The sequence below is a fragment of the Chrysochloris asiatica genome, unplaced genomic scaffold (assembly GCF_000296735.1).
Source record: "Chrysochloris asiatica unplaced genomic scaffold, ChrAsi1.0 scaffold00346, whole genome shotgun sequence".
Classification (NCBI taxonomy): Eukaryota; Metazoa; Chordata; class Mammalia; order Afrosoricida; family Chrysochloridae; genus Chrysochloris; species Chrysochloris asiatica.
Window position 1 is genome coordinate 795,532 of NW_006408864.1, and position 14,898 is coordinate 810,429.

The 14,898-nt window shown below is 37.5% G+C and overlaps 1 protein-coding gene and 1 pseudogene across 2 annotated transcripts in view; both read left to right on the top strand.

The window, feature by feature from the left end:
• Positions 1 to 14,898, top strand: part of NCOR1 (nuclear receptor corepressor 1) — a 213,667-nt gene that overhangs the window by 128,342 nt on the left and 70,427 nt on the right. For both annotated transcript variants that reach the window (XM_006875906.1, XM_006875907.1), the window contains one exon: positions 4,974 to 5,100. In XM_006875906.1, the coding sequence (XP_006875968.1) occupies positions 4,974 to 5,100 (127 nt within the window). The remainder of the gene's footprint in view (positions 1 to 4,973; positions 5,101 to 14,898) is intronic.
• On the top strand, positions 3,816 to 4,473 carry LOC102821392 (annotated as a pseudogene).

The window sequence follows — 14,898 nt, forward strand, 5'->3', positions numbered from 1 at the left end:
CTTGTGGGTAAATACCAAGTAGAGGAATTGTTGGATCATAAGGTATTTCTATTCCCAACTTTGTGAGGAAGCACCATATTGCTTTCCAGAGAGGTTGGACCATTTTGCAATCCCACTAGCAATGCAGGAGTGTTCCAGTCTCTCCACATCCCTGCCAGCATTTATTGTCCTCTACTTTTTTTATCTTTGCTGTTATTGCTGATGTGAGATGATATCTCATTGTTTTGATTTGCATCTATAATGGCTCGGAATCATGAACATTTCTAAATATGTTTGTTGGCTGCCTGGATCTCCTCCTTGTTGAAGTGTCTGTTCATGTCCTGTGCCCATTTTTTAACTGGGTTATTTGTCTTTTTCTTTAGAGGTGTTGGGGTTTCCTATATATTTTAGAAATAAGTCCCTTGTCTGATGTGTCATTACAAAAGATTTTTTCCCATTCTATGGTCCCCTTTTTACTCTTCTGGTGAAGACTTTTGATGCACATAAGTTTTTAATTTTTAGTATGTCCCACTCATCTATTTTGTCTGCTTTTGTTTGTGTAGTTTTCAAAATGTTTGGTAGTCTGTGTTTTCCCTCAGCGAGTGCCCTCACACTTGTCTCTATTTTTTCATTGATGGCCTTCATAATTCTGGGGTTCACATTTAGGTCTTTAATCCATGTTGAGTTGGTTTTTGTATAAGGTGTGAGGTGAAGGTCTTGTTTCAATCTTTTGCATATCACTTTCGAGTTCTGCCAGCACCACCTGTTAAAGAGGCTAACACATTCCCATGCAATATATTTAGGTGTTTTGTCAAAAATTAGTTGGCTATATGTAGATGGGTTAATTTCTGGATTCTCAGGTATTTCTTTTAAAGTAAAATTTCTTACTCTGATCATTTGGATTGCAGTAGAAATAATAGGGTCAGTAGGCTTTACTTGTGTATCTAGAATGTTTAGTCTTTTATTAAAACACTCAAGAAAACATGGAGAAATGTCCAATATTTTCTAAACAGTAGTAGATACACAGATGGACTCCAGGTGTGGCACTGCAGGATCAACACTGGACTGCACAAGGTCGACAGCTCAAACCTATGAGTTGCACCTTGGAAACATTATACAGGGTCACTATGAGTGGGAACTGACTTGACAGCACTTAACAACAAATACACAGTTGTTACATTATTGCATATTTGAGTTACTGTTTCAAAAATTTAATCTTAGAGAGAAGAAAGTGTTTGGGTAAATAGTGAATTATGAATTATTGTATTGGAAAGGGGAATGATGTTGCATGGTAGTAGTCAAAGACTGTCTCTTCTATAAGTCATCAGTGAAAGGACCAACAAGATGGGTTGGTTAGTTAAGGGGCTTAGGTTGAACAGTAGAAAAATCGGTACATTAGCTATTATCTAACACTTGACTATATTATGGTAGTATTTGTGGAATCTTCTAAGGACTTTTTAAAAAAGTATAGCCAGTGTCTCTGGGATTCTGGGATTCATGCATTACTGCTAGGAACATAGGAGTGAATTTTTGACCATCAGACTTTCAGAATCAACTCAATGGGAGCTTTTATTTAATGAAAGTGAAAAAATTATTTTCTTGAGCTTATTACTGCTTTAGATTGAATTCTAAATGGCATAGTCATATCTAAGCTGGTAATAATTTTAAACAGCTTGTTGTTAATAAGTGTTAAGGAGTCCATTCCAGCTCATGTGACCCTGTATAGGATTTTCTTCTCTGTGATCCTGCTGGAAAGGAATCTTCCTGGAGGAGTCTGACAGCTCAAGTCAGGTGAAATATGGGCTCTTTCAGGGGTATATAACAGAGAATTGCCAGGTGAGTCCATGGAGCTTTAAGACAGAGGAGATTTTAAGTCTTGTATTTAGCAGCATAATGTTATAAATACAGTGAAAAGCAAATGTCTTACATTTAATGGTATATATATACATACATACATACACATATATACTCTGGAGTCCTGGTGTGGTGTTGTAGGAAAGAATGAATCAGATATTTCTTTTAAAAGTAAACAGTTCTTTGCTCTTGGATCACAATAGAACTAATAGGGTCAGCAGGCTTCACTTGTGTTGGTGCAATGTTTATTCTTTTATTTTAAAAAAGCTCAAGAAAACATGGCAAAATGTCCCATATATGTCATTTTAAACAGTAGTATATATATAGTAGATCTGTTGTGAAAGAAGGGTAGTCAGAGTGCTCCTTAGATTAGAGGTCAGGATGGCTAGGCTTCATCTCTCCTACTTCAGACATATTGTTAGGAGGGGACAGTCACTGGAGAAAGATGTCATGTTTGGTAAGATGGAGGGTCAGAGGAAAAGAGGAAGACCCTCAACGAGATGGATTAGCCAGGTGGCAGCATCAGTGGACTCAAGTGGCAACAATAGTGAGGTTGGTCCAGGATTGGACATTGTTTCGTTCTGCTGTGCATAAGGTTGCTATGAGTTGGTGCTGACTCAGTGGCATCTAACAACAACAACAGTATATACAGATGGAGTCCTGGTGTGATGGGACGTCTGCCCATAAGCTCAACAGTTCAGTATCCCACCAGCCTCCTCAGAAACCCTATACAGGGAGATTGTGATTTAGAACTGACGGGATGCCACTAAACAACAAAAGCAACATGTACTCATATAGATAGGTGACCCCATTTGAAGAAGGAGCAATTTAACATAAACATATAGTTTGTAAAAGAGAAAATACTATTTTTTGTAAAGGAAGGAATTACAGTAAAAGAAACTCAGTGTTAGCACTCATGATGAGGTGTGTTGACTATAAAATCACAATTCTTAATGCTAGTAGAAAGTTAGTTTATTGCAGCATTATTAATATTAGCAACAATGGGAAATTGCTTGTCTCAAAACAGGATCAATTTAGATAGATAAATGGATATTATTTTAAATAAATTTAATAACCGTTTTTATAGAATCATTAGTAAAAATAAATAATTTATAATGTAAGAACATTGTAAGCTCATGACTATATCAAATGTTTTTTTTAAAGTGGAGTTTATAACTATGTAGGACTATCCTGGTTATATTTATGTGTATACATAACCACTTACAGGTAGGCATACACATGTAAAAGACTGGTAGAATAATGAGCAATTATTGTTTTTCTTATCATAATTTTCTGTGTCTTCCACATGTAAAGGCATATGTTATTGTGTATTGTTATTATTAAGTGCTGTCGAGTCAGTTCTGACCCATAGCTACCCTGTATAGAAAGGGGAGAAAAGAATGGAGATTTGTAATTTTTGGCTATTTGTAAATGTATCGTGGTGGTTTGAAGTCATCAACCACTCCTCTGGAGAGCTTTTTTCTCCCACAAAGATTTAAAAACCTCAGAAACCCTATACAGCGTTGCTATGAGTTAGAACCGTCTTGCCATTACCTAAAGAATCCTAATGTGGTACTTGTAGGATAAGCATTGGATTGCTAACTGCTAGGTCAGGGGTTCAAACCCACCAGCTACTCCTCAGAAACCCTGTGCCCCAGGAGTCAGTGTGAGTTGGAATCAACTTGGCAGTACTTAACAACAATGACTTCTAAAGGCCCTTGTGGCATGGTGAATAAGTGCTTGATTGCTTAACTGGAAGGTTGGCAGTTTGAACCCATAAGATGCTCTGTGGAAGAAAGTTTAACAATCTGCTTCTGTAAAGGTCGTTCTCCTCTGTTTTATAGTGTAACTTTGAAATTGACTAAATAGCACGCAATACTAGCAACGTATGATAGCTAATTCCAAAAATGATTTATGTGTTGATCCGTTTGATGAATGTGATCCATCTATTAAAAAGGTGAATTAGGGCTCTCCAGGTAAAGATGGCGGAACGTGGTTACAGCTTTTTGCTGACAATATTCAGCCTGTCTGGTAAACTTGTGCAGATTGAATATGCTTTGGCTGCGGTAGCTGGAGGAGCCCCTTCAAGTGGGAATTAAAGCTGCAAATGGTGTGGCGTTAGCAACAGAAAAGAAACAGAAATCCATTCTGTACAATGAACGAAATGTACACAAAGTAGAACCAATCACCAAGCATATAGGCTTGGTGTGTAGTGGCATGGGCCCAGATTACAGAGTACTTGTACACAGAGCTCGAAAACTAGCTCAGCAGTACTACCTTGTTTACCAGGAGCCCATCCCCACAGCACAGTGGTACAGAGAGTAGCTTCTGTGATGCAGGAATCCACCCAGTCAGGTGGTGTAAGTCCGTTCGGAGTTTCTTTACTTATTTGTGGTTGGAATGAGGGATGACCCTATTTATTTCAGTCCAATCCATCTGGAGCCTACTTTGCTCCTAAAGAAAAGATATAATGAAGATCTGGAACTTGAAGATGCCATCCATACAGCCATCTCAACCCTAAAGGAAAGCTTTGAAGGGCAAATGACAGAAGACAACATAGAAGTTGGTATCTGCAATGAAGTTGGATTTAGGAGGCTTACTCTAACTGAAGTTAAAGATTACTTGGCTGCCATAGCATAAAAATAAAGCAACTGAATAATCTGGAATTTCGGATAATCTATCCGCTCTTAAAAATATTTAAAGTATGTTTTGTTTTGCAGATTTTTTGCATACTTATTTCTAAATGGTTTAATGGACTGATGTTTTTAGAATGACATAAATCATAATAAACTGTTAAAATCTGGGGGGGAAAATGGTGAACTAGTAATTTGTTAAGTTCTGTCAAGTCGATTCTAATGCATAGTGACCCTGTATAGGGTTTCTGAGGAACAATTGGAGGGTTTGAATCTCTAACCTTGTGGTTAGCAGTCCAGTGCTTATCTTGCAGCAGCATATCAGGACTGCAACATAGAGATAGTACGTATACTTTTATGGCTGATAAATGAGAACAGTTGTGAAACACATAGCCTTCTAGTGTGTTTGTGTTTCAGCATTTTACTTTACTTCAGATATGAAAAAGTATGTTTCTTTCTGTTTAATTACATGAATGATCAATAATTTAATAATTTTCACTCCTTCAGACTTCACGGAAGCCTCGTGAAGAGCGAGATGTATCTCAAAGTGAAAGTGTAGCTTCCACTGTTTCTGCTCAGGAAGATGAAGATATTGAAGCCTCTAATGAAGAAGAAAATCCAGAAGATAGTGAAGGTATTTCACAGTTTTAGATTTTATTTATGACATCTGCTATCCCAAATACTCAATTTTTAACTTAGTCATTTGACTGTTTAGAAATTGTTTCTTAAGGAAATGTGTTCTCAGTGTTCTCATGGCTTAGAACATTAGACTTAAATACGAGTTTTTTCTTTCAGTCAACAAATATTTAGTTATGTAGCAACTAAGATTGTCCAGATGCATAAAACTAGAAGATCCTAAAAATGGCAGCCTTAGCTTGGACACTTTGTATCGCCAGCATCAATGAAAAATTTATGCATCTATGTCATTGCTGCATTTATTTGTTTGGTCGTTAATTTAAACCACACTTTGTTTATTTATTGCACTGAACCTGATTTATTTCTTGTTTCTACAAAGATTTACAAAAATCATATGTGTTTTATATGAAAAAAATTCATGAACCTGGATGATGGTGGCAGTGTTCCATAGAGTCGGTTCCGATTCATAGCCACCCTGGATAAGATTTCCGAGGCTGTAAGTCTTTTTGGGAGCAATGCCTCATCTCCTGAGAAAGAGCTGGTCGTTTTAAACTGCTGCCAGAGCTCATTAACAGAATAAATAAAATCTTTTTTATTGCTTAAACAGAATAATGGCAGCTTCCTGAAGAAGTAGATGTTTTTCTAGGTTTTTTTGGCTAGGTTTTTTGTGAGTTAAACAAAAAAAGGTACCTAGTTTATTTCAGATTATTGTTGTTAAGTGCTGTCAAGTCGATTCCGACCCATAGCGACCCTGTATAGGGTTTCCAAGGAGCAGCTGGTGAGCTTGAACCATCGAACTTGCAGTTCAAATGACTTTGCAGTCTGCATTACGTTTTCTGTGGATTATTTTATATACGTTAACTACTTCTGAGGTGGGCATTTCATGGTTTTAGTATATCTTACACATTAAGAGGGAACAATCGCTGGAGAAGGATATCATGCTGGGTAAGATGGAGGGTCAGAAAAAGAGGAAGACCCCCAACGAGATGGATCAGCCAGGTGACATCATTGATGGCATCAAGTGTGGCAGCGGTAGTGAGGTTGGCCCAGGATCGGACATTGTTTCGTTCTGCTGTCGCTATGAGTCGGTTCCGACTCGATGGCACCTGACAACAACAACAACACGTTAAATGTGTTTTTGTTCTAAAAGTATTGTATAGATAAAAATCTTTTTCTTCGTCTCATTTGATTTTTGAATTACCAAAATGTAAATTTTGTGTGCAAGTAGGATTTTTTGTTTTCCTATTTGGGCTCATATTTTAAGCTCAGGCAGTTTCAGACCCTCTAATCGTTTCAGAAATATTAGATTTTGTTCCATTTACTTTTTTTTTATTATTATTAATTGCCTTTAAACTTTTAGAGTTTGTCTTCAAATGGGAATATGCTTTGAACAGGAATTAGAAGTGAGGTTTTAGTGAAAACTGAAGTTAGTGTTAAAAAAATAAAAAGAATATTGTGGTGGGTTAATGTAAGAAGGTTGCCACAATATGGAAGAAATTATGTGCCTCAAAGAATTAATATGAGTGTGGTAATGTCAATATATCTGTATCAGATACTAGTATTCCCTGGGCTATATATGAAGTGCAGCCCAAGGTTCATTATAATAAATACATTTATTTCAGAATGGAAAAGCCTACTCATAGAGATGATAAGAGGTCCTCAAAACTGAGCACCAAAAAAAGTGACTTTTTTCTTCCTTTTACTTTGTCCTAGGGTGAATCTTGCTTTAAGTTGTTAAGTATAGTATTAGATAATGTTTCCGTCTGATCAAGTATAGGGTGACATGCTCACATGATGCATAGTAATACTTGTTTTAATATCTAGTTTCCTATTAATAGGAAATAAACTTGGCACAAGAATTGTGACATTTGTCTTCGTTTTCTTTTTGTCTTGGCTTCCTTTGGAAAGTGTCTTAAGAAAAGTGCAATAAAGTTTACATGACCTATGATTTCATAGTTGTTACTAAACTTAATAAAATACTAAGATGTTCTCTATTGTGTGACAAGGCTCCTGCCAAAAGGAGTAGGAAAGCAACTGCTGAAGGGAGAGAGAGTCCCTGCTTCTCTTCATAAAATACTGCATGAACCCCTTTGACAATTAAAAGAGTTAAATAAAGTTCACCAAAACTTGAATTTGCTTTTGTTCTAAATCACTCCTAAAGGGTTTTTTGTTTTAAATGTTTATATTTTTCAAAGCAAAAGAAGACACATTTGGTGGTGGTTTAGTGAAGGATTATGCCCTAGAAACATTCCTTGTCTGTTGTGGCTATCTGAAAAAGTGCTGCTGCTAAGTGAAATCATCTGCTGCATAGTCACTAACATGTCTTGCAATATTTCTAAGATACATGATTTCTCAGCTTGTTTTGGATTTAGCACTTAGCAACAACAATCACTGTATGAATAGAAATGAAGATTAGGTCAAGCTGTCAACTTTTCAGTATTTTGGTAGTATCTTTAATAATAGTAATTGCTATTCTGCACATAAGGAGCTCTGATAGCATAGTGGTTATGAATCGGGCTGTGAACCGCAAGGTCAGGAGTTCGAAACTACCAGCTGTTCCGTGGGAGAAAGATGAGGCTTTCTGCTCCTGTTAACATCTACAGTCTCAGAAACCCTGTACAGGGTCGCTATGAGTCGGAACTGACTCCACGGCACATAACAACAACAACATTCTGCACATATTTAGCCCTTACTACATGTAAAACACAGTTCCAGGTTTTTACTATTCTTTTGTTTTTGTTTTTGTTTTTGAGACATGAAGTCTAATCTGAACTCAAAGTTCATATATTTAACAGCCTACCTAATATTTCCATTTTGATGCCTAGTGCTCATCTAAGGAAACTCTTGTTCCCCACCACCACAATGTGCTGGTGTGGTGCTGTGGGTTAACGTGCTGGACTTCAAAACCAGTTTGCATGCTAGGTTGGTGGTTCAAGCTTACCAGCCGCTCCTCAAAAACCCTATACAGGGTCGCTATGGGTTGGAACCAACTCGACGGCACTTCACAACAGCAACACGATGTGCTGTGCCTTCCAGTCTCTTTTTCTTTGTTACTGAATGGTACCTCAGTAATTCTCTCTCATATGCCACATATAGACCATGAGCAAATCTTAGCTTTTTCTTAGATGTAATATTTAGAATGAAGAGGTATGGTAAACAAGCGTAGTGAATATGTGTCAGACTGCTAATCTCAAGGTCAACAGTTCGAAACTACCAGCGGTTCCAAGGGAGAAAGATGAGGCTTTCTGCTCCCGTAAAGATTTATAACCTTGGAAACTTTATGCTGGGTTGCTATGAGTCAGAACCAACTCCAGGCATACAAGTATCACCACCAATATTTAGAATATACTGGTTTCTTCTTTTTCCCTTCCTTGCTACCTTGGATCCAAGCCATCTCCATTGCATTAGCCTTTAATTGGTTTCCTTGCTTCTCTGATCCTTTTTTTTTTTTTTTTTTTTCCCCTTCCACACAGCAGCCAGAAAGATCCTTTTAAAATGTAAATCGGAGTGAAAGCCCAAGTCCTTTCTGTGTCTCATGAAGTCCTATATGAACCAATCCTTGTGGTTCTTTGACCTTATTTTCCCAGTTTTTTTGCTTCCTCAGTCTCCTCCAGCCACACTATTTTCTTTGCTTTCCTCCTGCAAATTTACCTCACTTCAGGGACCTGAAGTGAATCCCTCCACATGGACTTCCCCAAAATATATTTGTGCTTCATTCATTTCCTTCATGTCACTATTCACATGTTGCATTGCCCTCTGTAATACTACCTTACCCACTGCTTTACCACTTTTGCTATTTATTCACTGTACTTGTTGTTAAGTACCATTGAATCAGTTCTGATTTATAGTGACCCTGTATAAAGCGGTTGGTGGGTTTGAATCACCAATATGTGGTTCAAACTGATGTTGCAGTTAGTGCATTATCCTGTAGCGCCACAGTAGGACAGTACTTATTACCACCTGACATATCAGGTATTTATTTCTTTAGTTTTAAAATAATATTTTATTGTGTTTTCAGTAAAGATTTTCACAGTAGTTTAAGGTTCCTGTTAAAAATTTCTATAATGATTGTTCAGTGACAGTGGTTATATTTTCTTAATGTGTAAATATTCTCAATTTTTCTGTTCTGACTGTTCTATTTCCCTTAATCTAGGTTTAGATGATTTTTTAAGGGAGCACTATAATCACAGGTGCTTTCCTTTATTTTGTGAGCCAATGTGTTATTTACTTCAAAGGTGACCTTGAATTAGTTCCAGTTCGGAGCTTAAAGTGTATCTCAGGGCAATAGTCTTAACGAGCCTTCCAGTGTTATCTATACCAGTAAGTATGTTTTGTCTTTAAGGAATTTGAGATTCTGTTCCACATTTTTCCCACATTATGTCAGAACCCATATATTGTGACCCTGATCTGAATAGTTGGGTACCATTTAGTTCTTCTGGTCTCAGGTCGACGAGGCCATGGTTCCTGTACACCAGGGGTGGGGAACCATTTTTCTGTGATAATTTATAACATCATTCATGAGCTATATATTAAATTATCAACTTAAAAATTAACCTATATTTGGTCAAACATTTAATTAACTCAACCCTAGTGTGATAGTTGGAGTCTTGGTATGGCGCTGTGGGCTAATGTGCCGGACTGACTGCACAGTCATTTGAACCACAAGGTTGATGGTTCATGCTTACCAGCCGCTCCTTAAAAAGCCTATACAGGGTCGGTGTAGGTTGGAACCGACTCGACGGCACTTACCACCAGCAATGTGATGGCTGAAGCTCTGGAGCTGCGGATGCCTTAGCAGGGCCAGACCAAATGATTTCTCGGGCCTTATATGGCCTGCAGGTTGCACATTCCCCACCCCTGCTGTACACTATTAGTCCTGTAGACTAGTTTCTTCTTTGAGACTTTGAATTCTCCCTCTCTCTTTTGTTCCAGAGGATTAGATATATCAATAGTTGTATCTTAGATGGCCACTCTCAAGCTTTTAAAACCCTAGTTAATATTCAACAAACTAGGATGTAGAACATAAACCGTATGAACTATGTCAATTGACTTAGATGTCCCACAAGACTAAGGTCCTAATCATTTAAACCCAGGATACAGCACCAGACTGTTTTGATTACTGTAGTTTTGTAACATGTTTTGAAATCATTTGAGGCCTCTTATTTTGTTGTCCTTCCAAATAGCTTTGGATATTCGGGATCTCTTGTCTTTCCAATTAAAACTGAGGATGCACTTTTCTAATTCTATATAAGATGCTATTAAATTTTTGGTATGAATTCCATAGAATAGATTGCTTGACTATGTTATAGCATCGTCTAATCCATGAGCTCAGAATGTCTTTCCATCTTCTTTATTTTTTTTCAGCAATGTTTTATACTTTTCATTGTATTAAATCTTTCAGATCCCTAGTTAATTTAATTCCTAGGTATTTTATTCTCTTAAGGAGTTAAAATGCTTGGTTGCTAACTCAAGGTAGACGATTTGAACGTATCAGCTATTCTTTAGGAGAAAGATTTGGCAGTTTGTTCCAGTAAATATTTACATCCTTGGAAACACTCCGGGGCAATTCTGCTTTGTCCCTCTAAGGTCACTGTGATTTAGAATCAACTTAGGGCAGTAAGTTTTGGTTTGGTCTTTTATTTTCTTAGATGGTGTTATAAATGGAGTTGTTTTTAATCTCCTTTTCATATTTCTCATTGCTAATGTATCAAAATCTAACTGATTTTTGTGTGTTGATCTTGTATCTTGCAACTTTGCTAAGCTCTTCTATTAATTCTAGAAATTATTTAGTAGATTCTTAGATGTTTTCTATATATAGGATCATGTTATCTGCAAATACAGTTATGCCTATTCTTCTCTAATTTGGATACCTTTTATTTCTTCTGTTGCATTATTGCTCTGACTGGGAATGATGGAGCCCTGGTAGCTTAGTGGGTTATAAGCTGTGCTGCTAATTGCAAGGTTAGTAGTTTGAATCTACCAGCTACTCCACCAGAGAAAGATGAGGCTTTCTGCTTCTCAGAAAATGGATAGCCTTGAAAACACTATACAGGGGTGCTATGAGTTGGAACTGACTATGTCGCACAAGTACCACAACTAGGAATTGATGAGGGTGGGTACCCTAGTCTTGTTCCCATTTCCAAGGGCAAAATTTCAGTCTTCGTCCATTAAGTCTGTTGGCGTTCAGCAGCACTTAACAACAGCAACAACTACATATAAGATATTGGTGTATAGTTTTATTTTTTTGTAGTAAATTTGTGTGGTTTTGGTACCAGGATAATGCTGGCATTTTGTTGTTATTATGTGCCATCGAGTTATTTCTGACTTATAGTGTTCCCTGCATAGAGTTTCAGAGGAGTTGCTAGTGAATTTCAACCACCAACCTTGCAGTGTAGTGCGTTAGTTTTTTGGAAGACTTTGAACAGGATTGGCGTCGTTTTGTCTTTAAAATTCCTCATCTCGGACTTTTCTTTGGTGGGAGAATTTTTATTACTGATTGAATCCCTTTGCTTGTTAGAAGCTATTTTCTATATCCACTTGAGTCAGTTTAGGTAGGTTATGTGCCCCTTGGAATTTGTAATTGATTCATTTCATCAAAGTAATCCATTTTGTTGCGGTATTACTGTTCACAGTATTCTGTTGTGATTCTTTATACTTCAATTGGATCAGTTGTCATCTCTTCATTTTCATTTCTTCTTTTTATTATTTGCATCTTTGTTGTTTTTTTTTTTGTTGTTAGTCTAGCAAGTGGTATACCAATTTTACTAATCTTTTCAAAGAACTAACTTTTAATCTATTGATTCTCTCTGTTGCTGTTCTCTTCTCTTTTTCAATGATTTCTGTTCTTATACCAAGTAGTTATTAATTATAGTCTATTTCACAGCAGAATGTGAGCTTTCTGTCCTTCTTTTTTACTGCTGCATCTTCAGTACCTCAAGCAGTGCCCTACATGTAATGGGCCCTTAGTTCATATTTGAATGAATGAAATAATTTTTAGGGGATTTTAAAATACTATGTCATATGTTAAAATATTTTTTCCAAATTGTTGTTTAAACTTTGAGTTTTTTCTTTGTAAATGATGTAGTTATAGCTTCCCTGTTTCCTGCTTTACTTAAGATGTTTCTATATACCTCCTAAATAGTCTTCTAAAAACAAAATGTTAATTCCATTTCATTATTTCTATATAGGGACCCACATTTTTCTTCTTGTTGAAAAACCCATTTCTGACAGACCCAGTCTATTAAATAAGTCATTCTTTGACTGATTATTTAAACAATACCACCTGTGATATATATTCATTGCCATTTACTTGAAGATATGTTCCTAGATGTTGCCTGTTGCATTATTGTTTCATTTTGTCTGTCACTGTGCCAGTTCCAGTCATATTTTAATATAGTGATGTTGTTGTTGTTGTTGTTAAGTGCCGTTGAGTTGATTCCGACCCATAGCAACCCTGTATAGGGTTTCCAAGGAGCAGCTGGTGAGCTTGAACTGCTGACCTTCAGTTCAAACGGCTTTGCTGTCTGGTGCATTAACCCACAGCACCACACCAGGACTCCATAGTGACATTAGAATAACTTAATTTTTCTTTACTCTACTACTTTCCTTAACTTTTTTTTGAGACTTAACTCCTTTGTATCAGAGTCCTGGTGGTGCTGGGGAGCTTGAACTGCCTACCTTTTAGTTCAAAGCAGTGACCTTGCAGTTCATTGCATTAACCCACAGTATCACTGAAGGCTTTATTATAATGCACATAATGCAAATGATATTTGAGCTGATAGCCAAAGAAGAGCATATGGAAGAATCTTTCAGCAAAAGAGAATGATATGCAAAAAGTCTCTGGTGAGAAGATGAGTGGGGCAGGCTCAACAATAAAAGATCAGTGTGATGAGCACAGAGCATGGGATGCAGGTAAAGCTGGAGAGACTAGCAGGGCCCTCATCCAGGGCCTTGTAGATCATAGGAAGAATTTTAGAACTTCATCCTAAGTAAGGGTAATGGAATTCAATTGAAATGTTTTTAAGTGTATTTATATATGTCTGGTAGCGTAGTGGTTACAAATCATGCTGTGAACCGCAACATCAGCAGTTTTAAACTACCAGCTGTTCCGCTGGAGAAAGATGAGGCTTTCTGCTCCTGTAAAGATTTACAGCCTCAGAAACCTTGTACAGGGTCGCTATGAGTCGGAACTGACTCCACAGCACATAACCACCACCACCATGGTATGATTGGCTTTTAAAAAGCTCACTTGAATTTTATTGTAGAGAATGGTGTGAGGTGGAAGATGAGACGAGTTATTTTTGGTATAGAGTGGTTGCTGTGAAGTTGAACAAAAGTAGATGGAATTAAGAGAAGTTTGTTTGTTTTTAATTTTGCTTATGCAATTTATTTTCCATACACAGGTTTTAAATCATATCGTCAAATGTGCCAATCTTTATGGGGAAACTCACATTTCTAACAATCTTTCAATATAAACCTCTAATCCTCTAGTCACTGCTAGCAGCGGTACACTTCCTCCTCCCTCCCCGTGTTTTTGTGTGTGTGTTGGGGGGGGGTGTCTTTTTTTTTTTTTGGATGTATGCCAAAACTCTCAGGAATATACAGTCATTCAAACACTGGAAGGGCATACCCTGCAAGCCTACCCCCGGCTGCCAGCACACAGCCCATCTCCCTCCATGGGTCTAGAGTCCCCAGCCACTCCATCTCTCCATGTCATTGTCTCTGCCTCCTTCTCTGAATAGGGTCCCATACTCCACTCCCGCTCTTCTCCCTTGATAGTCCGGTCCTCCACTTCTGGACTTCAAGAGCAACCACTCCCCTCTTCTTGCTATAAAACGTGTATCTTTACAGCTGCAACAATCACAATCAGTCATGATAACAGTTACTATTAAACCATAAGACCTAAGTCTTATCCCCATCTCCTTTCACCAGCCCCATCTAAACAGGGTGAAAACCACTCAGTGGAGAGTCTACCTTCCCCCGCACCCTCTGAATCTAAATTCCCTCTTGAAAACCTGTAAGCCAGTCACTGCAGGCATTTATAGCCCCTCCCCTCCAATTTTAGGTAGCAATGTCTAAGTTGCCCATCCCTATCAACCCTGTCTACAGAGGGGATGGGAATAATCCTTGCTGTGTAGATTCCTTCCCTCTTAGTTGGTATTTTAAGCTACTGTATTCATAAGTATAGGTCTAGTTTATCAAATTGTTGTGCATTACACTTGTTTTCTTTATCCCCCCCCCCCAAAAAAAAAAAAACACACTTTTTTTTTTCTTTAGAGAAGTTTTTAAGAGAGAAAGTTGAGACTTGTTGAGGCTATATGGACATAAAGGAAAGGAGGGTTCAAAAAATGAATCATAAGTTTCTGGTTTGTTATGCGATAGGAAACACTGGAAAAGAATACGTTGATAACAAGTTCAGTGTAGGACATACTGAGTTTATGATTCTTTTGCAATATGTAGGTTATGTCAGAAGCATTCACATTACATTTCTAGAAAGATACAATGTGGAGAAAGATCTGTGTTCAGACACTTAAATTAAAATCTATATAATGTTTTAGAGGTTTGCTGTTCATTGTGGTGGCTACTAGATAGATACGGCTACTAAGCACTTGAAATGTGGCTAGTTCAAATTGAGATGTACTGAAAATAAAGCCTATACTAGAAATCTCCCCGATTTTGGAGATCTAGTACCAAAAAGTGTCGGGGACCTGCCTCGACATAGGGGTTCGGTTCACGAGGAGGAGATACCTGACGGCGGTAAAGATATATCAAGAATACACAGAAGGAGACAAAGAGA